General features: G+C 52.4%; 1 protein-coding gene across 1 annotated transcript; it reads left to right on the top strand.

Moving 5' to 3' along the window:
* Positions 1-1,259: 1,259 nt before the first annotated feature.
* On the top strand, positions 1,260-25,910 carry TRIM3 (tripartite motif containing 3). Its single transcript, XM_082629661.1, has 12 exons — positions 1,260-1,413; positions 9,356-9,521; positions 15,029-15,260; positions 15,480-15,631; positions 15,863-16,043; positions 16,325-17,057; positions 17,163-17,266; positions 23,232-23,399; positions 23,591-23,759; positions 24,000-24,070; positions 25,074-25,214; positions 25,337-25,910. Exons 2-12 carry the CDS (start codon positions 9,391-9,393, stop codon positions 25,487-25,489), a joined length of 2,235 nt encoding a protein of 744 aa, XP_082485787.1. The 5' UTR covers positions 1,260-1,413; positions 9,356-9,390; the 3' UTR covers positions 25,490-25,910.

Raw genomic sequence — 25,910 nt, 5'->3', positions numbered from 1 at the left:
CAGAACTGAGGCAGATGAGATGTCAAGGCACTTCCCAGGGTCCCTGCTGCATCCTAGTGTTGAGCCCAAATCTGAACCTTGTGCGATGCAAGAAAGCTCCCCAATAGCACTGATTTACTCAGGGACCAGGTACCATCACGCTATGCTCCTTGACCGAGGAATGCTCCAGAATTTTTCAGCATTCTCCCCTACCTCTGGAAGGGTGCAGTTATCTGACTGGGGCTTCACTATAGAGTGGGGTGGCCCCTCACTTTATGGGCCACTGGGGCTTTTTCAACATGAAAGGTACTTTGACTCCAAGTGACGAGGCAGGACCTATAAGCAGAGCTCAAACCCCGGTTCCAGCACTTTCTGCCTGAGTGATCAGGGTTAATGTCTGGGGAGCCAAGGGCCCTCAGTTATTTCCGTTGCAAAACACGGCTAATAAAAGAAACTACCTATTAAGATTATGAGTACTAAAGAAGATAATATATGTAAAGTGATTCGTTATGTGTCTGGCACATAATAAGCACTCAGTCCTTGTTAACTGTTATACTTTTTATTATTTTCCACCGGGGCTGCTTTTCCACAAGGCAATGATTCTGAGAATTGCTCTGGTCTTTGGAGGGTGGAAGGGAGTCGCTGGATGGTCTGAACCATAATTTCCTCGCGAGGGGGCTCCTGAGGGAGAGCCAGGCACCCTGAGCCAAGTTAAGTCCCCCATCTTTCTACCCCGTCAGCCCCTTCTCCCAGAGCTCTGCGTACTGCCCTTCTACCCTGGGGCTCGTCCGCCGCCCAGAGATCCGTGCCGAGGCACAGGCGATCCCTGTCTCCCCCTGCTCAGCAGAGACCACAGTAGCATAGTCCGTAGGAGCCCCCCAGGAAAGCCTGGAAGGGCACCTCCAGGAGACAGCCCTTACCGGCTCCCAGAGTCCGAACACCCTGCCGTCCAGCTGCCTTTTCGTGACGGAGCGTCCGCCCAGTCCCTGAGACCCACTGCGCTGCCCTTTCCTGGAGCCGTCGGGAGCCAGAGGCAGCTGGCGGGGATCGAGGATCCGGGATCCGGGATCCTGCTCAAGGGTTCCCCAGCCCGACAGGAGAAGCAGCTCCTGCAGGAGCTTCGGGAGAGTTGGAGGAGCGGTGCGGGTGGGGTTGGGGCGGGCGGGGCCTCCGTGGCGGCGGGCGGGGCGTGGGTGGGTCTTCGGTCTCCGAGCCGCCCCCTCCTCCGGCTGGTCCGCAGCCCCGCCCCGGCCCCTCCCTCCGGCCTGTGCGGCGGGTCCGGCGGCGGCGCCGGCGCGGGGACAGGCGGAGGCGCGGGACGTGGGGCGGCGCCGCGGGCAGAGCCGGGCGGACGGGCGCTGGCAGCAGCAGCGCCGCGGGCCCCTCGGAGTGGCCGCAGTCCGGGTCTTGGCCCTCCCATCCTGCCTCGCCGCGGTGAGTGCGACGGGCGGCCCCCAGGGGTGCGTTTGTATCCCTGTCTGCCCAGGTCCCGGTCCGGGTGCGAGCGGCGGTGTGTCTGTCCGAGTGTCTGTGGGTGAGGGCATAGATGCTTTTCAAAAGCTGTGCCTGTCTCTGTCCACGTGAGGCGTGTCCCTGTCCGTGAGAGCAGCGGGGGGATTCTTCGGGCTGTGGCTGCTCACGTGAGGTCCATGTTTGGGGGGGGGGGGAGGCGCGGGTGGATGGGTGATGCTTCCTTGGAGGAGCGCGGGGTTTGGGAGCTTGTGTATGTTGGCGGAGGGTGTCGAACGCTGCGGCCGAGGATGGTGGGGGGTGGGGGAGCGGGTGGGGCTGCTGAGTGGGACTCTGGAATCTTGTGGCCCAGCTTGTCCGAGGGTTCCTTTCTCCCTGGTGCAGACACTTCCACCCTTTGCTACCCCCTCCCTCCTCAGGCACCTAGAGGCCCACCGGCGGGAATAGAGGACACCCTTTCCTCCTCTAGCACTGGCCTCTGGACAGGAAGCCGCATCCGGAGGCTGTTTCTTGTAGGAAAGGACCCTTCTGTTTCCCCTGCAGCCTGGGCCCCGCCTGGAGGACCCCAGGCTCCTCCCTGGTTCTGGCCTCCTCCCTTCTGGACTTGGCTTCAGATCATGGGCTACAAACCTGCAGGGACAGATGGTTGCAGGTTGGAGGGGCAGGCTGCACCCCAGGGAGGTCATTCCACTAAAGGCCAGCCCTGGGCTTGTTCCTGGTGTGGGGGTCTCCGATGTGGAAAGCAAAAACCCAGGACTGGCCCCTGTAGGAAGATGAGATCTGGTAGGTTGGAGCAGGTGCAGAGGTCTTTTTCACAGGTCTCTCCCTGCCTGTCTGTCCAGCTCATCAGTGCCCATTCATCCCCTAAGCAGGGTTCTGATTTGCTGCAGAATTGGAATCAGAGCTGCAGGCCTGACAGGTGCCCTGCTTCTCTTGGCTTGCATGCCTCCAGTGACAGAGCACTTACTACTTCTGTTATGGGAAAGCTTCTTTATGTTAAGTGGAGGTCTTTTTCATGGAACTTAATTCACTTGTCTTGTTATTGCCTTTGATTTTGCCTCTCTGTCTGGTGAGAGGATACTGCAGTGATTTAAACATGGCTCTCTTATCACCAACATATACTGAGCACCCTCTGTGTGCCAGGTGCTGCCTCAGCCACTTAGGGGACAATGGCATTCTTGCTGAGAGAAGAGCTTGAGCAAAGGCCCATAGTTGATATAGTACAGACTGTGTTCAGAAAAATGGAGCAAAACCATTTTGCTAGGCTAGGGTAGGGGGTGCCCAGAGGGAGTGTCATGGGTGCCCTAAACTCAGCAAACATTTATTTTGGAAGGGAGGTGGGGACAACTACAACCACTCTCTAACACACCTAGCCTTCCTGTGGAAACCAGCAATCATACTCAAGGTAGTACAAGACTGGATTTAATCATGGGCACATATTACAGTCTGTAGGGACCTTTGGCTGGACAGAAAACCTTGGGAATCTCAGATTTGGGGAAGAAAAAGATACCCTCCCCCAATTTGCAAGTAAGGGGATGGAGTAGGAACTTGTCCAGAGTCTTACCTTGCATTGGTGAAATTAGTGAGAGTCAGGACTAGCTCCTGGATCTCCTGACTTTTAACCTAGACACATTTTAGGAGCAGAAGCAAGGATAATAGTCATACCTTATATCTGAAAGTTGAAAGAAGAGGAGGAATTGAAAAGACTCCCAGGATTCTGGCTGATGTGGCTAGGTGGATGGTGGTGGCTTTTATTGAGATGAGAGATGCAGCAAGATGAGTAGGTTAGGGGAAAGTGAATTCAGTTTTAGACTAGTCTGTAGCATCATCCCTGTACAGATGTCCAGGGTACAGCTGGATATACAGGTGTGGTTTCAAGAAGTTTTCTGCACAGGAGATAAGGCTTTGGGAGTCATTAGCAAGTGGATGGTAACTGAAACCATGGGAGACGGTGAGATTTTCCAGACAGAGTATGAAAGTGAGGGGAGAAGAGGCCCTAGAACAAAGCCCTGAGGAGCTAGACATATAAGGAATGGACAGTGAAGGAGCAGCCAGAGAGGCAAGTGGAGAACTCGCATCGAGTGGGTTGTGATAGCATCAAGTACAGCCTCTGCCCTTTTGAGTTTTGCTCTCTTGCCCAACTGGTCCATGTTTCTTAATTTTTCATGCTTCTGTTCCATTACTCACTGTTTTCCCAGTGTACCTATCAAACTCCTATTTGTCCCCCAAGAGCCAGCTCATATATCCCTTCCTCTGCAAGTCTTCTTTATTCTCCACCACCTTCAGAGTTGGGTACTTCCTCCTCTTTGCTGCCATAGCAGTTTGAATATGTCAATATCATGACCCTTATCACATGGTAGTTGTGTATTTCCATGTCTGTTTCCCACACTAGTCTGAGAACTTGTGAAGGACAGGGAGTGTGTCTGTTTCAGCACTGTGTCTCCAGTAACCACTTTAAGGGCCTTGTCCAGAGTGCCCAGGAAGTTTGATTGTTTGATAGGTTGATCAGCTCATTGAATGGTTCATTCACCTACTTACTCAGTCTGGCAGTAGAGAGTGGGAGAGTTGGTACTGCAAATTTCATCATTTTCCTTCCCTGCCAATCTTATTACAAGGATTCCTTGGCTTTGAGGACTTCACCTCCTCCAAGGCTTCATCTGTTTCAAAGAAAAACCCAAAGACTGTAGCCTGCAGTCATTTACCATTTTGCTGAAGCCTCAAATGATCAAATACACTTGGAGGCTAGTGACCAGGAGTGAGTCATTTTCAGAAGCAAGTGAGCCTACCTGGCCTCTTGCGCCCACTTTTTAACAATGCCTCGGTCACCTACCTTCACTCACAGCTGTGTCAATCATGTATACTGGGACTCTCATGAGGTTGTACGAGGAAGTCATGGAGGAAATTAGATGCTGTTTGAGAATTTGGAGAAACTGAAAAGCCTTGAAACACATCCTTTGCAGATGTCAAAGATCAGGTGGAATCAGCACTGGCTGTCCTCATTTGCTCACGATCAACTTCCTCTTCAGCCCCCTGGATCTGGCTTCCTTTCCTCCAGCCCTTAGAAGCCACACTCCCTGAGGTTAATACCAGCTTCTTTTGGGCTTTAGATCACGGGAACTGTTTGCAGCATTTCACAATGAAGATTGTTCTCTTACTCATGAAGCTCTCTTCTCCCTTGGCTTTCATATCTCTTTCCTGATTCTCCTGTCTCTCTGGCCACACCTTTTCAATTTCTTTTCAGGCTTTGCATTCTGGGCCTGTCCCTTAAATGTTAAGGTTCGTTGGGGCACAGTCACAGGCTCTCCTTTCTCATCTTATGCCCTCTCTGGGTGATGTCATCCACTTCCATGCCTTCAGGTACCATCTCTACACCAACTCCCAAATCCATATCTCCAGGCCAGACCTCTTTCCTAGGCTCCAGCTTATCTTTCCAACTGCCAGCTGGACCTCTCAAATGTCCCACAAGCACCTCAGATTCCTCTTACTAAACACTGAGCTGTCACCCTCCCATCCAAACTTCTTGTCTTTCAGAGTTTTCAAGCCAGAAAACTAGGAATCATCTCTAATTCTTTCTTCTCCCTCTACTCTTCTTATCTAACCAACTGGTCACCAAGTTCTATTGATTCCTCCCTATAAAATCCACTTCTGTCAACCTCCCCTTAGCTACTCCCCTAATCAAGGCCACCATCTTCTCTCCTCTACGATATCATGGCAGTCTCTTAACTTTCTACTCATGATACCCCTCAACAGTTTTCCACAGTGCAGTCAAAAATTTACTCTTTTTGCTCTCTCACTCTATACTTAAACCCTCTTCACCTCCCCACCCTGCTCCTTTGCTCTTTGGATAAAGCCTTAATCCCCTAGCAGGGAAGGGTAAAGTCTCAACTCCTCACTAATGCCAGCAAAGATTTGTATGATCTAGCTCCTGCCTACCACTGCATCTCATTTCTTAGTCCTCCCCTGTCACAGTGTTTGATTCAGTCTCCTGATGCAGAAGGCACCATTCTCTCTTTAACTCTTACCCATCCTGGAGCTCTTGAATGGCCCTTGCCTCAGGAGAACTCTCTGGACCTCCAGCCTCCGGTACATCCTTCCCTCGCCCCAGATCTAGGTTAGGTGACTCTTAGCAATCAATCTGTGCTTCCCTGTCATAGCCCTCACCATATTGCGCTACATTAATCGATTTATTAGACTGTGGAATCCATGAAGGCTGAGCTGCGAGTATTTATCTTTGTATCCCCAGGCCTAGCAGAGGTGTTGAATGAATGCTGAAAAGGAAATGAAGTGCCTTTAGAACCTCAGTTAAAAGATGGGAAGGATAAGGGATGCAGAGATGGCAGTAGGCAGCCCGAGGAAGGAGGGTGAAATCTCAGCTCTGAGTTCAAGATTTTCCAAGTACCTGCTGTGATAAAGTCTATTTAAATCATGGCCTATAGGACCTCGGGGGCAGATCTCTAAGGAGCAGCGAGATGGGAGAGGTGGGAGTAAAAGCCCAGGAGAGGAAGGGAATCTTGGTGATTTAGGCAGGGGTGTGACCTCAGCGGCTGCATGCCCAGCACGTCTGGGTGGGGAACTGAAGCAGGAAGGGGAAGGGAGGGAGGAGCTGTCCGTGCTTGGATGTTGCCCAATCACCGCCCCTGTGTGACAGGCTGGGAGAGCCCCTTGGGCTTGGTGAGAGGCGGAGCCTGACTTCCAGCTGCCCCAGAAGGGCCCAGTAGACCACTCCTACTCTTCCTCTCAGCCCTCCCCTTCGCCAAACAGAAGCTTCAGCTGGGCTCTGGCCTCCTGCTCCCTCTGCCAACCCTCGATCTGTCCTCCTCCTGCTATGTTGTTGTCTTTGTATTGAGTCTCCAGATTCAGAACCCTGCACATCTGGGGAAAGAACCTCAGAATCCCAGTGTCCACATTCAGGGATGCCCTTCCTACCCTATCCATGCCCACCCTCACATAAACATAAGGCACATGCAGCTGAGCCCCTCTCCTGCCCCTCCGCAAACCTGGAGAGAGCTCTGGACTCTGGACTGGCCCCACTGCATTCATTCATTCATGCATTGTTTTTAGAGAGGGCCGTGGTGCATCGAGTTGGGTACAGACAGTGCTGACCGGCGCCCAGTCACTGCCTGTGTTGAAGTAGTCTGACTATCCTTCTGCTTCCCTTCATGGCCAGACTTCTCTCCTGAACTGTCTACAACTGCTGTGTTAATTGCTTCATCTCCATTCATCTTTCCATCACTCTGACCTGACTTCTGCCCCTCCCATTCCACCACAGCCAAATCTGGTGGACACTCTCCAGTCTTCATCTTACTTCACCGCTCCTTCTTTCTTGAATCCCCCCTCCTCCCCTGACTTCCTTGATCCCACACACTCTTGGCCTTCCTCCCATCTCTCTGAGTTCTCCTTCACTCTTCACTCTATCCCTAGATGGTCCCATCCGTTATCATTGCCTTGTGTCATTAATAGGCCAATGCTTCCAAGTCAAAAACCAGCCCAGACCTCTCCCTGGAGCTCCTATATTCTATTTCTTACTTGACATCTCTACCTGGGTATCATATAGGCACCTCTCAGACATCTCATGGTTAAAATGGAATGGCCCAAATCAGCTCCTTAGCCTTCACTGTCTCTAGGCACAGCCCATCATCCTCAGGGGAGAAACCTGGGAGTCCTTATTGTCATTCCTTTCCCCTCCCACATCCAGTCCATCGTGGTGTCCTTTTGACTCACCCTCATGGTTATTTCTCAGATCAATCCACTTTTTTGCCTAGAGCTCTGCTAATACCCAACATCAGCCTACCTGAAGAACTGGGGTAGCCTTCCAAGCGGTCTCCCTGCTTCCACCCTTGCTCCTCTCCCATCCTCATAGCTGCCAGTGTAGCTTTTAAATTTATTTTTATTTTTTGTAAATTACATCATTTCCCTCCCAGTTTGGGATAGAACCCAGATTCTTAACATCAAGGTCCTTTGTGATCTCATTCCAGCCTACCTTCCCAAACTCACCTGTGGCCTTTTATTCCCTTTGCTCTGACCACATGAACCCTTTCGGCTTCTCAGTGAGTTTCTGCCTAAGGACTTTCCTTCATGCTGTTCCTTCAGCCTAGAATGATTTCCCTCCCTCACTCTCTGATGCCCACACCCTCATCCCTACTATTTTCCTTCTAGCCCTCAAAGCTCTACTTAAAAGTTACCTGCTTGGAAAGGCCTTCCCCAATCACCCAATCAAAAAAGCATTCTTTCTCATAGCATCCTTTTCTTCTGTATAGCACTCCCCTCTCCCAATTTGTAATTATATATTTATTCATTTATTTACTTTTCACTGCCTCCCCACCACAAGGACAGTGACCATATCTGTTCTGTTTATCACTCTATCCCCAGCGCCTGTACAAAGTAGGCACTTAATAAATATTTGTTGAATTACTGAATTAATTCAATAAATATAGACCAATCCTTATGTCAGGCTCTGTGCTAAGTGCTAGGAATAAAAAAGAAATAAAATATAATGCCTCGGGCTTCCCTGGTGGCGCAGTGATTGAGAGTCTGCCTGCTGATGCAGGAGACACGGGTTCGTGCCCCGGTCCGGGAAGATCCCACATGCCGCGGAGTGCCTAGGCCCGTGAGCCATGGCCGCTGAGCCTGCACGTCCAGAGCCTGTGCTCCGCAATGGGAGAGGCCACAACAGTGAGAGGCCCACGTACCGCAAAAAAAAAATAATAATAATAATGCCTCTCCTCAGGAACTCTGCATACTATGGAAAAAGCAGAGAAGTAACAAGAAAATTACAGTATAGTGTATAAGGGCCAGGATGGAGGAAAGACAAGGTGCAGAATGACATAAAGGTGGAGCACCTCACCCAGACTTCAGGAAATCTGGGAAGGCCTTCTGGAGGAAGTGACATTTATGTGCAGACCTGAAAGATAAGCAAGAGTTAGCCAGACGAAGTTGGAGTGAGAAGAGGATCTCAGGCAGAGGGAACAGAATGTGTGACTGCCCAGAAGCCAAAGAGAACAAGGAGTTTTCCAGGAACTGAAAAGAAAGAAACCAGTGTGACTACTCATAGAATCATGAGGCGAGGTGGTAGAGGGAGGTGTGGGCCAAAGCTAAGCTTTGTTGGCCAATTTAAGGAGTTTGGACTTTGTCCTCTGGACAATGGAGAACCATTGAAAGAATTTAAACAGGGAGTTAGTTAGAAGATGGAATGTGTGTTTAGAAGCCTGTGAGGGAGAGGGATGAGAAGGCATAGGTGAGGAGAAGGACACCAGTTAGGAGGCTGTTGCTGTATCACTGGAGAGAATTGGTGGCACCTGAATTGGGGGTGGTATCTGTGCAGTTGGAGAAAAGGGGATAAGGTATTTGGGAGGCAGAGTCCACGAGACCTGGATACTGATTGGATGTGGAAAAGAATGTGATCCCGGGCAGTTGTGCTGGAAGGTGGGTCAGAGCATAGATAGAAGGGCTGCAGGTGGTCAGAGGAGAGACACTCCATCAGGAAAGTCTCCGGGGGAGGGTTTGGGGGAGACAGAGGAGATGAAGGGTGGGTGTATCAGTGAAGGGTATCCCTGTACCACACACTTGACATACACTATCACAAATTCTCAAAACAACCATTTGAGGTAGGGATTATTATTTCCATAACTGCAAATTAGGAAACTGAGGCTCCGAGAGGGTATATGAATTGTGCAAGGTCACACAGCTGGTAAGAGGCTGAGCTGGGTTTGAAATCCATCTAACCTGACGCCTGTGCTTTTACCCAGAGCAGCAGGCTCGGAGGGTACTCAGTCTGTGTTCTTCCCCCTGCTCGGTTCCTGGCAGGGGAGAGACGGGGCTAGTGCTCTGCAGGGGTTTTGAGTGATGGGGATCAGGTGGGGAGAGGGATTGCTGGCTTCCCTGGTGCTGACCATCTTTCCATACACAGGCTGGTGTGAGTGGCAGGTGCCATCTGTGGGCACCATGGCGAAGAGGGAGGACAGCCCTGGCCCAGAGGTCCAGCCAATGGACAAGCAGTTCCTGGTGTGCAGCATCTGCCTGGATCGGTACCGGTGCCCCAAGGTTCTGCCCTGTCTGCACACCTTCTGTGAGAGGTGAGGGTGTGTGTACCGGGGAGGGATGAGGACCTTGCAGGCCCCCTGGAGAAGGGAGTGGCATGTGTAAACCTATAAGAGGTGAGGGAGATGTGTGCACACGTGGAGGGGAGCAGATGAACCCCAGCCTACAGGAGGTAAGGGTTCGGTGCAGGAACCTGTGAGAGGACCAGAGGTTCCTAACACTGGGCTGTGGCCCCTGCCCAGAACAGGGCCTTCTCTGCCCCTGCCCAAACCCCAAGGCAGCCTTCGACACCACCAGAGAAATCAGGCAGAGCTGAGACTCTCAACCAGCTCTGGCACCAGAACTTTCTGACCAGTGGGAGGATGTTCAAAGCAAGGTCTGTCCTCCCTGCCTGTCCTCACTGTTGTCCTGAGGCACTGAATAAAAGGCAACCCCTCCCAGCCTCTGGGCTTCTATCTATTATTCATTCACTTAACAAATATTTATTTATCGAGCAACTACTATGTGCCAGACCTGTCCCAGGCACTGGGCAAGCAGTGATAAGCAAAAACAGACATGATCCTTGTTCTTAAGGAGCTTACAGTATAGGGAAGGAGAAAGATAGTAATCAAATCATCATACAGTCAGACTACAGATAAATGTAGTCCGTGCCACCTCAGTCAGACACCCTCCCGACGACGCCCTGCATCTTGCCACCACCCAAAATAATACCACTTCTTCTGTGGTTACAAACTCTAGTATCCCACTCTTGGCTTCCATTACCCCACTCTCACTACACCAGCTTTGACTGGATGTAGATGTCCAATGCCCTTGACTGCCCCGTCTTCTCCCAGCCTCCATCTCCTTCCTGGTCTCCCTTTCTTTCCTACCCATCCTGAATCCCACGGTGGGCCATAGGCCTCTACAATTCCCACACACCTTTGTCCTTTTCTAAACCCATGTGGCAGAAGCCCAATCCTGGATCTGAGCCGTAATTGGATATCTCCATACCTTCTCCTATACCCAGATCACTGAGCACTCTTGGAGAAAATCAGTGCCTGAGAAATTATAACAATAGCTACCGTGTATTGATTGCTTACTATTTGCCAGGGACTGGCTAAGTGATTTACATGTATTGATTTACTTGATCCTCACCACAGATACTTTATTATCCCCATTTTAGAGAGGAGGAAACTAGGGTTCAGAGTCATTAAGTAATTAAGAGATATTTCCGAGGCTCCGCAGCAAGTAAATAGTTGAGGTCTGAATCCAGGTTTAACTGCAGAGCCTTCTCTCTTAATACTACTCATTCATTTATCCCTTGGTCCCTGCTCTCAAAGACTTATGCTGTAGTGGGAGGTGACAGACAGTAGGCAAGCAAATAATCAGACAGGAGAGTCACAGCTTGGGCTAAGTGTTTTCCAGGAAATAAACAGGGAGTAATGAGGGCAGTTGGGCCAGGGGCTAGTCTACATAGAGTCATCTGGGAAGGCTTCCCCGAGGAGGTGACATTTGACCTGCAACCTGAGGATGAGAAGGAAACAGACATGTACAGATTGTTCCAGGCAACAGGATTATCTTCGCGCTGTTCCATGCAAAGGCCTTAAGAAAGGAATAAGTGGGGCATGTTCAGAGACCAGGGGAGAAGCCAGCGTGACTGAGTGAGGAGGAAAGTGGGATGAAGTGAGGTCCGAAAGAGTCAGAACAGTTCACGGGGCAGCTGGCAGTTTTAAGAAAGTTTTGGATTTTGTTCTATATGCAGTGGGAAACCACCGGAGGATTTTTTTTTTTTTTTTAAGCAGGGAAATAATGTGACATAAATTAGACTTTTGGTTTTTGGCCACGCCGCATGGCTTATGGGATTTTAGCTCCCCATCCAGGGATCGAACCTGAGCCCTCGGCAGTGAGAGCACGGAGTCCTAACAACTGGACTGCCAGGGAATTCCATACATTAGAATTTTTTAAAGCTCATTCTGGTTGCCATTTGGAGAGTGGATTCTAGAGAAGCAAGAGGGGAAACAGGAAGCCAGTTAGGAAGCAGTCGTAAGCCAGGTGTGTGCAACACGTAGGATGGAGATCTTGATGAGTTCAAAGGTATTCAGGGTAAACCCCAGATTCAGCAAAGCTGGGGAGAGAGTTACAGCGGAACTGAGTGGAACGGTTGAAATGCAGATTTCATAGTTGATGCCGTGATGGGTGATGAGACATAGGTAGTGCCGGGGAGCATGGGAGTGGACAGCTGAGGTGAACTGGAGGAAAAGATCACGGGGGGGGGCGCTGAGAGGAAGCTTAGGAACTAAGAAATCTTGACGGTGGGTGGGTCACCCTGTGGATGCCAGAGCCACCGAGAATGATGGCAGGAGTGTGTGTGTTGGGGTGGGAGGGAGGGTAACAGAGGAGAGTGAGCCAGAAGAAAGACTTCGGCCAGTGGGGAAGCAGCCGTTGAGTCAGCGGAGACAGCATCGAGGAAGGGTGTTGCAGACAGAAGGTCTGAGCTTCCGAGGAGCTGAAGTAGAAGAATTTAGAAATGTGCCAGTTGGGGGCAGGGAGGACTCAACCCCACCTTCTGGGCCTGAGGAATGTGGAGTATGAGACAAAAGCCACTCTCAACTCGAGAAGACTGAAGGGGGAACTAGGTCACAAATAAGTTAATAGTTGTGAAGCACTTAGCATTGTGCCTGGCACGTAGTGTTTGTTAAATAAAGAAAAATTAATGAATTCAGATCAAGAATGTAGAGAACGTGAAGAGAAGAGACTGAGGATATGGGAAACTTTGCAACATGTAAATCTTCCCTCCGCAAATCTGTGGTCTCCAAACACAGCTGCCGTCAGTGTGTTTCTAGTAAGATTCCTCTCCTCTCCATTCAGTGACTAATCCCAGCCTCCCTGTCCTCCTGGATTCCCACCACCACCCCACTCCTTCGCTTTCAGCAGCTGACCTTGCCGGAGGCAAGTTGGGCATCCTCTCTCTAATTTTGCCCCCTGTGCTCAAGTGCATCCACCTCATTTTCCCCTCCCTCCATCCAGAGGATGGGGTCCACTCCTCCTCTTCAAGCCAGCCTAAGCCACTCTCCCATCCCCAGACCTCGTCCCATGTCTTCTAGTCTCTTCCCTCCCTCCTCCTCTACTGGCTCCTCAACTTATAAACATGCTCAAGCCTCCCGTTACAAACAGATGAGAACACTCCTTTGTCCCTCTGTCCCTCCCAGCTGCCATCTAACCCATCAACCTACTTTTTACTCAAACTTCCAACCTCCCATTCACTCTGCAACTGGCAAGAGTCAAGCCTTCCTTCCTCTACCCGCTCCCCCCCAACTCACTGTTTTCCTTACAGACAAAAGTACTCTTACAGTTGCCAAATTCCATGGGCATTTTCCAGTCCTTACCTTCCCTGACTCCTCAGCCGCTTTTGACACTGATGACCACTCACTCCCTGCTTCTGAGATTGCACTACTCACTTTGCTGCCCTGACACTCTCCTCCTACCTCTCTGCTCGTTCCTCTTTGCTCTCCTCTTTCAGTATTTGCTGGGTGCTCTGTCCTGCTCTGGGCACTGTAATCCCCTTCTTGGTGATCATATCCTCTCCCATGGCTACAGAAGCCATCTAAATGTTGACGGCCTCCCTGTCTTTATCTCTAACCTGTCCTCTCCCCAGCTGTCTACTGATCCCCTCTGCCTGGATGTCCCACCGTTACAGTAAACTCAACCAGGGCAAGGCTGAACTTCCCTGTAAACCAGTCCTCTTTCTGTGTTTCTCATCGTGGTGAATGTCACTCAGTCATCTAAGCTAGGAATCTGGGAGTCAACTGAGACTCATCTCTCACTCCCCATATCTAATCAGACAGCACAACCCACTGGCTGCACTTTTTAAATACTTCTCAAATTTGTTCCACCTCAGTCTGCATTGCTGTTGCCTACATCCAGGTCGTCCTCACCTCTTTTTTTTTTTTTTTGCGGTACGCATGCCTCTCACTGTTGTGGCCTTTCCCGCTGCGGAGCACAGGCTCCGGACGCGCAGGCTCAGCGGCCATGGCTCACGGGCCCAGCCGCTCCGCGGCATGTGGGATCCTCCCGGACCGGGGCACGAACCCGTGTCCCCTGCATCGGCAGGTGGACTCTCAACCACTGTGCCACCAGGGAAGCCCCTTCCTCACCTCTTGCCTAGACTATTACAAGAGTCCCTCGGTTAAGCACACGCTTTGCCTTGGATCTGGCTCTTGTGCTTACCAGCTTTGTGACTTTGGACCACTTACCCTTTCTGAGTCCATTAACAAACACCAAGTGCAAAGCACAGCCTGGCACATTGTGCTTGATAAGTGGTAGCTGGATGCTGAGGAGGAGGATGCTGCTACCCCTTGTCTGCTGTCTCATCATGTTCACATTCACCCTCCACACACAGGCAGTGAAGAGGAACTTGATAAAATGTAAACCTGGCTGTACCATGCTCCTGCAGCTCCCTCGTGCTGGTGAGATAACCTCTAAGCTCCTCAACGTGACCCAGGAGCCCTCCATGAGCTGGCGCATGCCTCTCTCTCCACACTTCCCTTACCACTCCTTGCCTTGGACGTCCTCTCCAGCCACCTTGAACTGCTTATAATTCCCTACTCATACTATGCTGTTTCTGGCCACCTTCTGTATCTGGAACACCCTTCCTCCTCTCCCTGCACCTTTCTTGGTCAGACTGACAATTATTTGTCCATGAAGATTTTGCTTATGTCACCTCCTCTTCAGCCTTTTCTGGCTACCCTCTCTACTGCCAGAGGCCCCTTCTGTGCATTTCCTTATCACTGCATCTTCTCTGTTCCTTATATTAATGATAGGTAATACTAATAGCTATAATTAGTATTATAATAGTATTGTAATACTACAATATATCATACTTGCTGTGAGTCAGGCATGTCAGCACTTTACATTTAATTCTCCACACCTTGTGAAGCCTGTACTGTCTCCATCTTACAAAGGAGGGATCCTTGGCTCATAAAAGTTAAGTAACTTGTCAGGGGTCATACAGTATAATAGTTGACTGACCTGGGAATTGAACCCAGGCAGCCTAGCTCCAGGACCCATGCCTTTAATCATCACACTGTTTACTTCTACAAACTCTAATTTTGTTACTTTTTTTCTCTACAAACGGGAAGTATTTTAGAGGTAGGCACTGTGCTTTATCTTTATCCCCAGAGCTTGGCATAAATTTGGCAAGAGGAGGCAGTCAGTAAATGTTTAATGAGTTAATGGTGCGGGGGTAGGTAGTCACACATTTTCTGTGAGAAGGGTTTGTAAACACCTGTGAAAGGTGAACTTGTGTCTGTGCACACTGTGAGGGATGCGGCTATGTCTGATCTTCTGAGAGACGTCAGGGATGTGTTGTCACTCAGTTGTGAGAGGTGAGGCCTTTTACCCCTGCTGTTAGGACAAGATGCGTGTGCCAGCCAGAGAGGTTTCAAAACGAATGTAACAGCACACCTGTGAGGAGAAGGACTGGCACCCGTGGCAGGTGAGAGGAGGGGTGCACTGACACCGCCCTGCCCCTTCATCCCTTTGACTCCCCCCCCTCCCTCGCCAGATGCCTCCAGAACTACATCCCTGCGCAGAGCCTGACACTGTCCTGCCCAGTGTGTCGGCAGACGTCCATCCTCCCTGAGCAGGGCGTCTCTGCACTGCAGAACAACTTCTTCATCAGCAGCCTCATGGAAGCCATGCAACAGGCACCTGATGGGGCCCACGACCCCGAGGACCCCCACCCCCTCAGCGCAGTGGCTGGCCGCCCCCTCTCCTGCCCCAACCATGAAGGCAAGGTGGGCCCAAGCAGGCCCAGTGAGGCCAGGACTTGGGGTGGAGGGGGAGGAGAGGTCGGGGGAGGGGCCGAGTGGCTGTGGGTGAGAGGGTGTTCTAAGTGGTCCAGGTAGGGGGGGTACACCTGGAAGGTGAGAGGCAAGGAAGGCAGGTGGGGGAGGGCAGGGGACAGAGAAGTGTGGTGTCTAGTCGTTGCCTGACGGGAGTCCTTACGCCGCCAGACGATGGAGTTTTACTGTGAGGCCTGTGAGACGGCCATGTGCGGCGAGTGCCGCGCCGGCGAGCATCGGGAGCATGGCACCGTGCTGCTGCGCGACGTGGTGGAGCAGCACAAGGCGGCCCTGCAGCGCCAGCTCGAGGCGGTGCGCGGCCGGTAGGCGCCCGGCGGGAGCCCGGGCTGGTGGGGCCGTCTGGGATGGTGTTTCAGCAGGGGCAGAGGAGGGACCTTCGGGAGGGTGGAGATAAAATTCTTAGGGAGGGTAGTGGGGGGGTGGTCTCAGGGAGCGGAAATCCTGGAGGGCGGCAGTAGGGTCTCCAGGAAGAAGGGACGGTTTGGTGAGGGCATCCTCAAGCAGCCCTGGTATGAGCTGTTTCCCCTCCCCAGACTACCACAGCTGTCCGCTGCCATCGCCTTAGTGGGGGGCATCAGCCAGCAGCTGCAGGAACGCAAGGCAGAGGCCCTGGCCCAGATCGGCGCAGCCTTCGAGGACCTGGAGCAAGCGCTGCAGCAGCGCAAGCAGGCCCTGGTCAGCGACCTGGAGGCCATTTGTGGAGCCAAGCAGAAGGTGTGTCTGTTCACCCTTTCCCACCACCGTCCATCATGAGATGGCCTGTTGCCTCCATGCGTCCCCCGCTCCCCACACGCGCGCACCCCTTCCCCTAGTCTATACTTGCCCCTTTCTGGCGTGGCCAGTAGGTACTGCGGGCATCTGTGTCCCTCGTCCACACTCACCCTCTTGTATTCCCTTCATGCCATAGTACAAGTTCATCAGGGATCACAGAGACAACCCCCTCCCCTTCCCCTCCACGAGCCTGCTTACCCAACCCTCCCCTAACCCCTCCTCAGGTGTTGCAGACCCAGTTAGACACACTGCGCCAGGGGCAGGAACACATCGGCAGTAGTTGCAGCTTCGCTGAGCAGGCACTGCGCCTGGGCTCGGCCCCGGAGGTGTTGCTCGTGCGCAAGCACATGCGAGAGCGGCTGGCGGCGTTGGCAGCACAGGCCTTCCCGGAGAGGCCCCACGAGAACGCGCAGCTGGAACTGGTCCTCGAGGTCGACGGGCTGCGGCGATCGGTGCTCAATCTGGGTGCGCTGCTCACTACGAGCGCCACTGCACACGAGACGGTGGCCACTGGCGAGGGCCTACGCCAGGCGCTGGTGGGCCAGCCCGCCTCTCTCACTGTCACTACCAAAGACAAGGATGGGCGGCTGGTGCGCACAGGCAGCGCCGAGCTGCGCGCAGAGATCACGGGCCCCGACGGCACACGCCTGCCGGTGCCCGTGGTGGACCACAAGAACGGCACGTACGAGCTGGTGTACACGGCGCGCTCCGAAGGCGAGCTGCTCCTCTCGGTGCTGCTCTATGGACAGCCGGTGCGCGGCAGCCCCTTCCGTGTGCGGGCCCTGCGTCCCGGGGACCTGCCACCTTCCCCGGACGACGTCAAGCGCCGTGTCAAGTCCCCTGGCGGCCCGGGCAGCCACGTGCGCCAGAAGGCGGTGCGTAGGCCCAGCTCCATGTACAGCACCGGCGGCAAACGGAAGGACAACCCCATTGAGGACGAGCTCGTCTTCCGCGTTGGTACAGAGAGCCGAGGGCGGAGCCAGAGGGGGGATGGGGCGGGGCCAGAGACTCAAAATGACCTCAGTGTGAATTTTTTGCTTCCATCCCATTTCTTCCCCACAGGCAGTCGTGGAAGGGAGAAGGGTGAATTCACCAATTTACAGGGTGTGTCCGCAGCCAGCAGCGGCCGCATAGTGGTAGCAGACAGCAACAACCAATGTATCCAGGTAAGCGCTCCCCTAACACCAAAATAGAAGCTCTCAAGCTACAGCCTACTAAAACAACAACAAAACAAACAAAACAAAGAAACAAAAACCCAACAAAGTATACAGGTCGCCTCCTGAAGGATGAAACCCTACAGATAGTACCTTTACTTAAAGAGCAATGAATCACAGCACCGCCCCTCCCCCACTCACTCACCATCCGTTCCACAAGGGCCACAGCAGTAACCAGCACCTTCACAGTTAGGCACTGGGGTTTACTGTGCTGGCAGCCCCTACCTCCCAGGCTGTGGCTCAGGCCAGACCAGCTCCTGGACCCCAAAGATCTGGCTCATTGTTCCCTCCCCTCTGCCTCCACCTGAGTCTCCACCTGGCTGGCTTACTTTCTGCCTACCACAGTGGTCAGGATGCAGTCTCTGCAGCTCCCCCACTATCTTCCAACATGCCTGCATGGATCCAGAATGCGTGTCGTCTGTGCCCGTCTCTGCAAACGTCCAGTTGACTAGACAGTCAAACGGGGACAGCTTGTGAAAAGGGGCGCCTTCCAGTGGCTAGACTATAGGGCGTCCTCATAGGTGGTCCTGCCTCTGGCCCTCCCAGTGCGTCACACACCTGAGTAAAGCATCTGCCACTTGAATGGACGTAGCCTCTGCTGCACTCTGAGCTCCATAAAACCAGAAAATGCGGTTTTCTCTTTTCCTGGTAGTGAGCCTACGAACGGGCAGAACCTAGTGACGGGCACCAGTATGGTAGGCGCAGCAGAGCAGTTCAAAGCTCAGGCTCTGAAACCAGACACCTGGGCTTCAATCCTAGCTCTGCCACTTACTGACAAGTCATGTGACCTCCCTGAGCTTAGGTTAACTCATGTGTAAAACTAGGAAAAGAATACCTCAGAGGGTTGCTGGGAGCATTGAATGACATCATGTACTGTGCCTGACACCAAGTGAACCTTCTAACTGTTAGCTGTTGTTGAAAATACCATTGTCCAGGTGGGGACAAAAGCCAGGAGGTGGGAAGGTGCTGCTATAGGGTGTTGTTCAGGGAACTGAAAGGGCCCCAGAGCGGCTGGAGGGAGATTACTATCAGCAGTGCAGTAGCTGAGGTCACGCTGTAAATGGCTTTGGAGAGGAAGCTGTGGAATTTTGATTTTATTCTGTACAGGATCGTTTCTAACTACTGTAAGCTTTCGGTTCTTGGAAACGTCTTGTCAGGTAGTAAAACTTTTCCCTGAAGATCCTTACTTCCCATCTGTACATTTAAACTTCTTCCTGACCCTCTGCCCGAGTACCCCTGTCACAGATGCAGCTCTGCCAAAGGCCTGTCACCTCAGTGTCAGCTCCTCCTGGCCCTTGCTTTCCACCTAGCTGACTGAAGGAGCCAGGAACTCTTCCATGACTATACTCCCAAGCCTCTCTAGCCCGCCTTTATTCCCACCTTGTTCCTAAGAGCAGAGGAAAGGAGAGGCTCAGGACCGCGCAGGGAGGCGTTTGGGTCCAGGCTGGATGGTGAGGAGTGGAGGGGTTTGGATGGGTGGGGGTGGTGCTGAGGCCCTGCTCCATCACACCCTCCGCCCTCCAGCTCCATTCCTCCTTCTTATGCCAAGGATGCTTTTTGGCACAAAAGTTGAGGTTTGGGAAACTTCCCCTGGGGTGCGCACACACACAGGTACTCCTGTCCCCGGAAAGATGTGCCACTTTGTCTCCCTGACACACACAGGTACTCCTGTCCCCGGAAAGATGTGCCACTTTGTCTCCCTGACACACACAGGTACTCCTGTCCCCGGAAAGATGTGCCACTTTGTCTCCCTGACGAGGGCCTGTGTTTGTCTGTTGTTGCAGGGTGGGGACTTAAGAAGGAGGGCCTAGTGCAGCCCCTCCCCCCTCCAAACACTTCCTTCTACTACAGCAATCCTCCTTGCCCCTGCCGCCACCCACGCAGCAGCCTCATAGCTGCTAGGAGCCTGGCTCTCGATTCCAAAGCTGAGGTTCCCTCACTCTGGGGTCCTCAGGTCTGCTATGGGCCAGGCTCCCAGATGCACTGTGACTCCCCCCTCGGTTCATGAGGATTGGGGCTCTCGTGAACTTCTCCTTTGGACCCGGCTATGGTGGCAGCTGAGGTAAATCCTCTCCTTGAGCTGAATCAGCATCAGCTGACAGAAGAGAAGAAACATTTTGTGATTCTGAATGAAGAATTTGATTTGGATATATTACATCCTTGTGTAATGGTCTGAGTCCAGAAATTTTATCAGCTCTTCTGTGAAAACATCCTCATTTCCTTCAGGCAGAATGCTAATCACACTCTCCTCCAAGCTCTCTCAGCCTTTTGCCATATAGCACTTTTCATTCTCTACCAGAATCAGTGGTTTGTTCGTTTTATTTTGTTTTGGTCTCTCCCCCAAGTAGACTCAGATCCTGAAGTTGCTTACTGCTACCATGGCAAAAGAGAGAGATGTTAAGGATCAAATTAGGGCACTGGCAGATTCTAGAGATAAGGAAGCAAATAAAAACTGGCAGGTTTTGATGAGCCATCAGATATCCAGGGAGAGGGAGGGATCAAGAATTGCAGGGCTGGGCTTCCCTGGTGGCGCAGTGGTTGAGAGTCCGCCTGCCGATGCAGGGGACGCGGGTTCGTGCCCCGGTCCGGGAAGATCCCACATGCCACGGAGCGGCTGGGCCCGTGAGCCATGGCCGCTGAGCCTGCGCGTCCGGAGCCTGTGCTCCGCAACGGGAGAGGCCACAACAGTGAGAGGCATGCGTACCGCAAAAAAAAAAAAAAAAAAAAAAAAAAGAACTGCAGGGCTTGGTGACCTGAGTAGGCGGTGTTGCCATTTGGGAGTGGGCCTGGGAATAAGTTGATGAATTCACTGTTGCGTGCGGTGAGTTTGAGATAGCTGTGCGGCATCCAAGGGGAGGTGTCCAATTCAAGTCTGGGAGTGAGCTGACGGATTTATTCATTTGTTGAATGTCTGCTGTGTGCCAGTTGCTATTCCAGTGCTGCAAATGCAGCAGCGAACAAAACAGACAGTCCCTGCCCCACCTGGGGCTTACCTCCTTAGATGGGGGACAAGGATATTTAGCAGTTGTTTAGTGACAGGAGTGACAGTTGTTATGAAAAGAGCTAAAAAGCATATATCACGGAGACTTAACTTTATGTGTGTATATTGATTTAGGAGATGGAGTTAATCATTAAAACCTTCTCTGGGGCTTCCCTGGTGGCGCAGTGGTTGAGAGTCCGCCTGCCGATGCAGGGGACACAGGTTCGTGCCCTGGTCTGGGAAGATCCCACATGCCGCGGAGCGGCTGGGCCCGTGAGCCATGGCCACTGAGCCTGCGCGTCTGGAGCCTGTGCTCCACAACGGGAGAGGCCACAGCAGTGAGAGGCCCGCGTACTGCAAAAAAAAAAAAAAAAAGTTCTCTGAAGAAGTGACCTGGAAATTCTGAGAACTGGAGGATGAGTAAGAGTTGGCCAGGTATAATGGGTGGGATAGGTTAGGATAGGTTGGGAAGAGGAAGACCCCCTAAAGCCTCAGTGTTGAGCTAGAAACTAAGCTGCTCGGAGTGGAGGAGGCAGACACATTGCCTCACTACCCAGCTGGTGGTACCTTTTCCTCCCTCTCACAACACCTCTTCAGCCCGTGGTGCCTACCTTCTTGTGCTGGCAAGTGCTGTCCAACAACAGGGGACCAGGGCAGAAGCCAGGGGCAGTTCTGATCAGCCAGGGAAGCGCATGATGGGAGGTCCACATCAGGAGGAAGTGATGTCCATTGGTGAGACCAGTTCAAACAGCCCTGCGGGCCTAAGAAATAGGGATGATGCAGGGGCAGGGGGCTCAGTCCACGTGGGAGGGAGAACATCTGGATCAAAGAACAAGGCCAAGGCCCATAACTTGAGTTCTCCAAGGCTGCTCCTGGCTCTGATTTATCTTGTGTCCCTAGAGTTATAACAAAGCAATGTGTGAGCCTTATGCAGTGAGTGATGTTGTGGCTGTGAAGAAGAAGCAAGAAGGCTTAGCTATAGAGGAGAGGAGCATTAAAATCGTAGGTGCTTTTAGGATGGTGAGACCTGAGCATGTTGCTAAGGTGGAAGAAGTACAAGAGGGTGAGAGATTGAAAGGTTTCCTCTGTCCAGATTACCTTATCAGCCGCATAGCCTGGACGGGCTAATCCTTGTCCATTCCCCCACCCTCACCTACCCCTTTCTTGTCTGCTGCTGAGTCCTTGGAGTCTTCCTCCTGTATGTCTCTTGATCCATCTACTTCCCTCCAGCAAGTGCCCTGGTCCAAGCCATCATCAGTTCTCACCTGGACCACTGCAGCACCTCTGACTGGCCGGCCAGCTTCCAGTCTCGACTCCTCCCTGCGGCCAGAGTGCTCTTTCTGAAAAATCTCCCATGTGCTTTTTCCAGCACCACCAAGCAGTTCTCCAGTTTTCAGTGGACACTGACCAGGGATCCTATAAATTCAACTCAATTCCGACATGATCTATCTGGAGATGGCATCACATCCCACAGGTTGAAGGCTCAGTCCCATTAGACTGCCCCTACTTCAGATGCTAATCGAAAGTTCTGTTTGTCACCTGTAGTCTGACCAACCAGCTATAAATTGGAAGTTCCCACAACCCACTCCTTGTGTTCAATTAGCTAGAGCAGCTCACAGAACTCAGACAAACATTTAATTACGTTTATCAGTTTACTATAACAGATATTATAAAAGATACAGATGAACAGCCAGGTAAGAGGTACATAGAGTGAGGTCTGGAAGAGTCCTTAGTATAAGGAGCTTTGGTTCCTGTGGAACTGGGGTACACACCCTCCTGGCACCAACCCGGAAGCTCATCATATCTTGTTGTTGAAGAATTTTTATAAAGCTTAATCTGTGCTCCCCACCCCTTCTCCTTCCCAGAGGTTGGTGGGTAGAGATGAAAGTTCCGACCCTTTAATCAGATGGTCTTTCTGGTGACCAGCCCCATCCTGAAGCTATCTAGGGGCCCCGCCCTAAGTCACCTCATTAGCATAAACTCAAAAGGGACTCCTTATGAATGACAAAAGACACTTACTGATCAGGAAATTTTAAGGGTTTGAGGAGCTCTGTGCCAGGCACAGGCACTGGGGACAAAGGCCAAATATATTTCTCTTTTTTTCCCCAAATTTATTTATTTGTTTATTTTTGGCTGCCTTGGGTTCGTTGCTGTGCGTGGGCTTTCTCTAGTTGTGGCGAGCGGGGGCTACTCTTTGTTGCATTGCACGGGCCTCTCATTGTGGTGGCTTCTCTTGTGGAGCACGGGCTCTAGGCGCGCGGGCTTCAGTAGTTGTGACACATGGGCTTAGTTGCTCCGCGGCAGGTAGGATCTTACCGGACCAGGGCTTGAACCCGTGTCCCCTGTGTTGGCGGGCAGATTCTCAACTACTGTGCCACCAGGGAAGTCCCTCAAATATATTTCTTATTATACTACAGAGTCAAATCTCATCTTGTCACTTTCCTGCCCAGAAATTTTCAGTGAATTCTCATCATACCCAGAATAAAACCTTACTCCTGTTGTTTACGGGAGTGCCCACGGCACTCCATCCACACTAGGCAAGTAGTGCCAATACTGAATTCAAGCAGTGCCCCTATTGGACTCTGTGCCTTCTACATACTGCTGACTCTGCTTAAACACGCTTCTTCCTCCTTCTTTACTCGCCAACTTTGGTTCAGCTCTTGGCATCCTTATTAGGCTATTAGCTCAGATTGCCCCTGCTCTTGGACCACCTCTCACCCCTTTCACATTCTCACAGTCCCATTCACACCTCTGCGGCATGTCCCCTAAGGTCTGCGCTGGCAATGTCTGATTCTACCCACGGCAGGGTGTCCGGAAGTGCTTGTTGAGTGCTGAATGAATGGGGGTGGGTCTCCTCGCTCAGGGTCCTGCTCCCTTCCCTCTGTGCCCACAGTCTCTCCCCTCCTGCCCCCTCCCTCCCTTCCTCCTCTGCTCCAGGTTTTCTCCAATGAAGGCCAGTTCAAATTCCGCTTTGGGGTCCGAGGACGCTCGCCTGGGCAGCTGCAGCGTCCCACAGGTGTGGCCGTGGACACCAATGGAGACATTATCGTGGCAGACTATGACAACCGTTGGGTCAGCATCTTCTCCCCTGAGGGCAAGTTCAAGGTGAGAAGCCTGTTATCACTCTACTCTGCACCCTTGATGGCCAGCTGAGATGACCATTCTAGTGCCTCCTGGTGGTCAGGGCCTGGACTGCTCGATCCATCCTCAGCCTAACGTTCTGCTTTGGTGCCAGGCTGGGACTACTCTCCCCACCAGGCAGGATAAAGCCCCTAACGGATATCCCCTTCCTCCAGACCAAGATTGGAGCTGGCCGCCTCATGGGCCCCAAGGGAGTGGCTGTAGACCGGAATGGGCATATCATTGTGGTCGACAACAAGTCCTGCTGCGTCTTTACCTTCCAGCCCAATGGCAAGCTGGTTGGCCGTTTTGGGGGCCGTGGGGCCACTGACCGCCACTTTGCAGGTATTGGGAAAGAATTTAGAGACCCCAGTCCCAGAGAACTCCCCTGGATGTCCCAGCTCTACAGACCCCCTCCTCCTATATTTTGGCCCTAGGGGACCCCGTCCCTTCACTATACCCTAGCACCATCATCCCAGAGACCCCACCCTTCTCCTCACACCGCAGCTTTGTCATCCCAGATGTTCTCCCCCATCCCACTCAGTATCCTGGCTTACTGCCAGAGAGCCCGCTTTGTATTTTCAGGGCCCCATTTTGTGGCTGTGAACAACAAGAATGAGATTGTAGTGACGGATTTCCATAACCATTCAGTGAAGGTCAGTGTCCTCCCTCCCTCCATGACCACTGTTCCAACATCCTTTCCTCTTGCATAAGACTCCTCTCTCCCTCACCTCCCTTGTTTCCCCCTTGAGATCATTCATTTGAACAATTAACATTTATGGCGTGGCTGCGTTGTCCCAGGCGCTATGCTAGAAGCTGGGAATACAGTGATGAATAAAGCAAATACATTCCCTGTCTTATTGGTTATGGTCTAGTGGGGAAGAGAAGAAGGTGCCAGGATATTACAGTGTGATGTGATACATTCTGTGGTAGGAGAGTGCAGGGAAACTGAGTGAGGGTGTAGCAGGAGCATTTGATTCAGGTCAGACTAAGCACAAGTGGGAATTCACCAGAAGGTAGGGGGACAGGAGAAGCCAAGGAGGTGGGAACTCATACCATGTCGTCAAGAAACTACAAGTAGTTCAGATGAGGTTTGAAGAGGGGAGTGGTGCCAGGTGAGAATGAGGCTTGCTCATCCCCTTAAGGGGCTTGCTCTCTTCCTAAGAGCTATGGGGAGTCACTGAATGATTGCAGGCAGGAGGGTGATGCAGGCCTGCGTGTCTTAGAAAGATTGCTGTGGCTGGGGTGAGACTAGAGGCAGGAAGATCAGTCTTTTACAATAATCTAGCTGAGGACCACTGCAGGGGCAATATATGCATAGGGTACAGATTTGCGATACAGTCATCGGGTTGTGGTAATTCATTGGCCATCAAACAGAGGAGAAGGTGGAGTCGAGAATGACTCATGGCTACCTGGGTGTTGCCAGTCACTGGGAAGGAAAAAGAAGAACTACTTTCCCAGGGAAGATAAGCTGCCCAAGGGACATCAGCTGGAGATGTCCAGTAGGCAGTGGCATGCATGGCCGTGAAGCCTGAGAAGAACTGGTTTATAGCTACAGATCTGGGGGTCCTCAGCCCTGGGGCTTCACCCCATCCTCCTCCAAGGCGCCGCCTTCTGCCTGAGGCCGGGTCCCCAGTCCCCAGCCCTTTCCCCTGCCAGGTGTACAGTGCCGACGGAGAGTTCCTCTTCAAGTTTGGCTCCCACGGCGAGGGCAATGGGCAGTTCAATGCCCCCACGGGAGTAGCTGTGGACTCCAATGGAAACATCATCGTGGCTGACTGGGGCAATAGCCGCATCCAGGTGAGGAAGGCCCAGGGGTGGCACCAGGGTGAGGTCTCCCGCTGGGCCCCAGGCACCCCCTCCCCAAATGCCACTCATCTGCCTGATCTCACGGCTCCTTCCAATCTCCACTCGTCCCTCAGGTATTCGACAGCTCTGGCTCCTTCCTGTCCTATATCAACACATCTGCAGAGCCACTGTATGGCCCGCAGGGCCTGGCACTGACCTCGGATGGCCACGTGGTGGTGGCCGACGCGGGCAACCACTGCTTTAAGGCCTATCGCTACCTCCAGTAGCTGCACAGGGCCTGCCTGGCTCTTGGAGGGACGGACATAGGGGTGATTGGACAAGAGGGTCTGGCCAGGAGGTGGGCCAGACCTGGCAGCACTGAATGTGGGCTGCGGGCGTGGGTGCGCCCGGTGCCCTCCCTCTCCCCCCTCCCAACCCCACGGTTGCACTTTATTTATTCGGTTCTTGCTTTGGTGACTGGGTGGGCCTGGACCATGGTCCCAAGGATGTGTGCAGAGCTTCACCCTCCCCTCCCCTCCTTACACACCACCCCATCCCCTCAGTCTGCTCCCCACCCCCTCAGCCTGGGGCCAGAACAGCCTCTTACTCCAGGGCAGAAGTCCCTCTGGTTGTCTCCCTACCAGCCCATACACACTGACAGAGACAGCAATACCCGCCCCTCATATTAAATAAATGTGTTCACCACGA

Source organism: Mesoplodon mirus (genome assembly GCF_964341445.2).
Source record: "Mesoplodon mirus genome assembly, chromosome: 7".
Lineage (NCBI taxonomy): Eukaryota > Metazoa > Chordata > Mammalia > Artiodactyla > Ziphiidae > Mesoplodon > Mesoplodon mirus.
The sequence above is the reverse complement of the archived record's forward strand: the minus strand, read 5'-3'. Positions and strand labels throughout refer to the sequence as shown.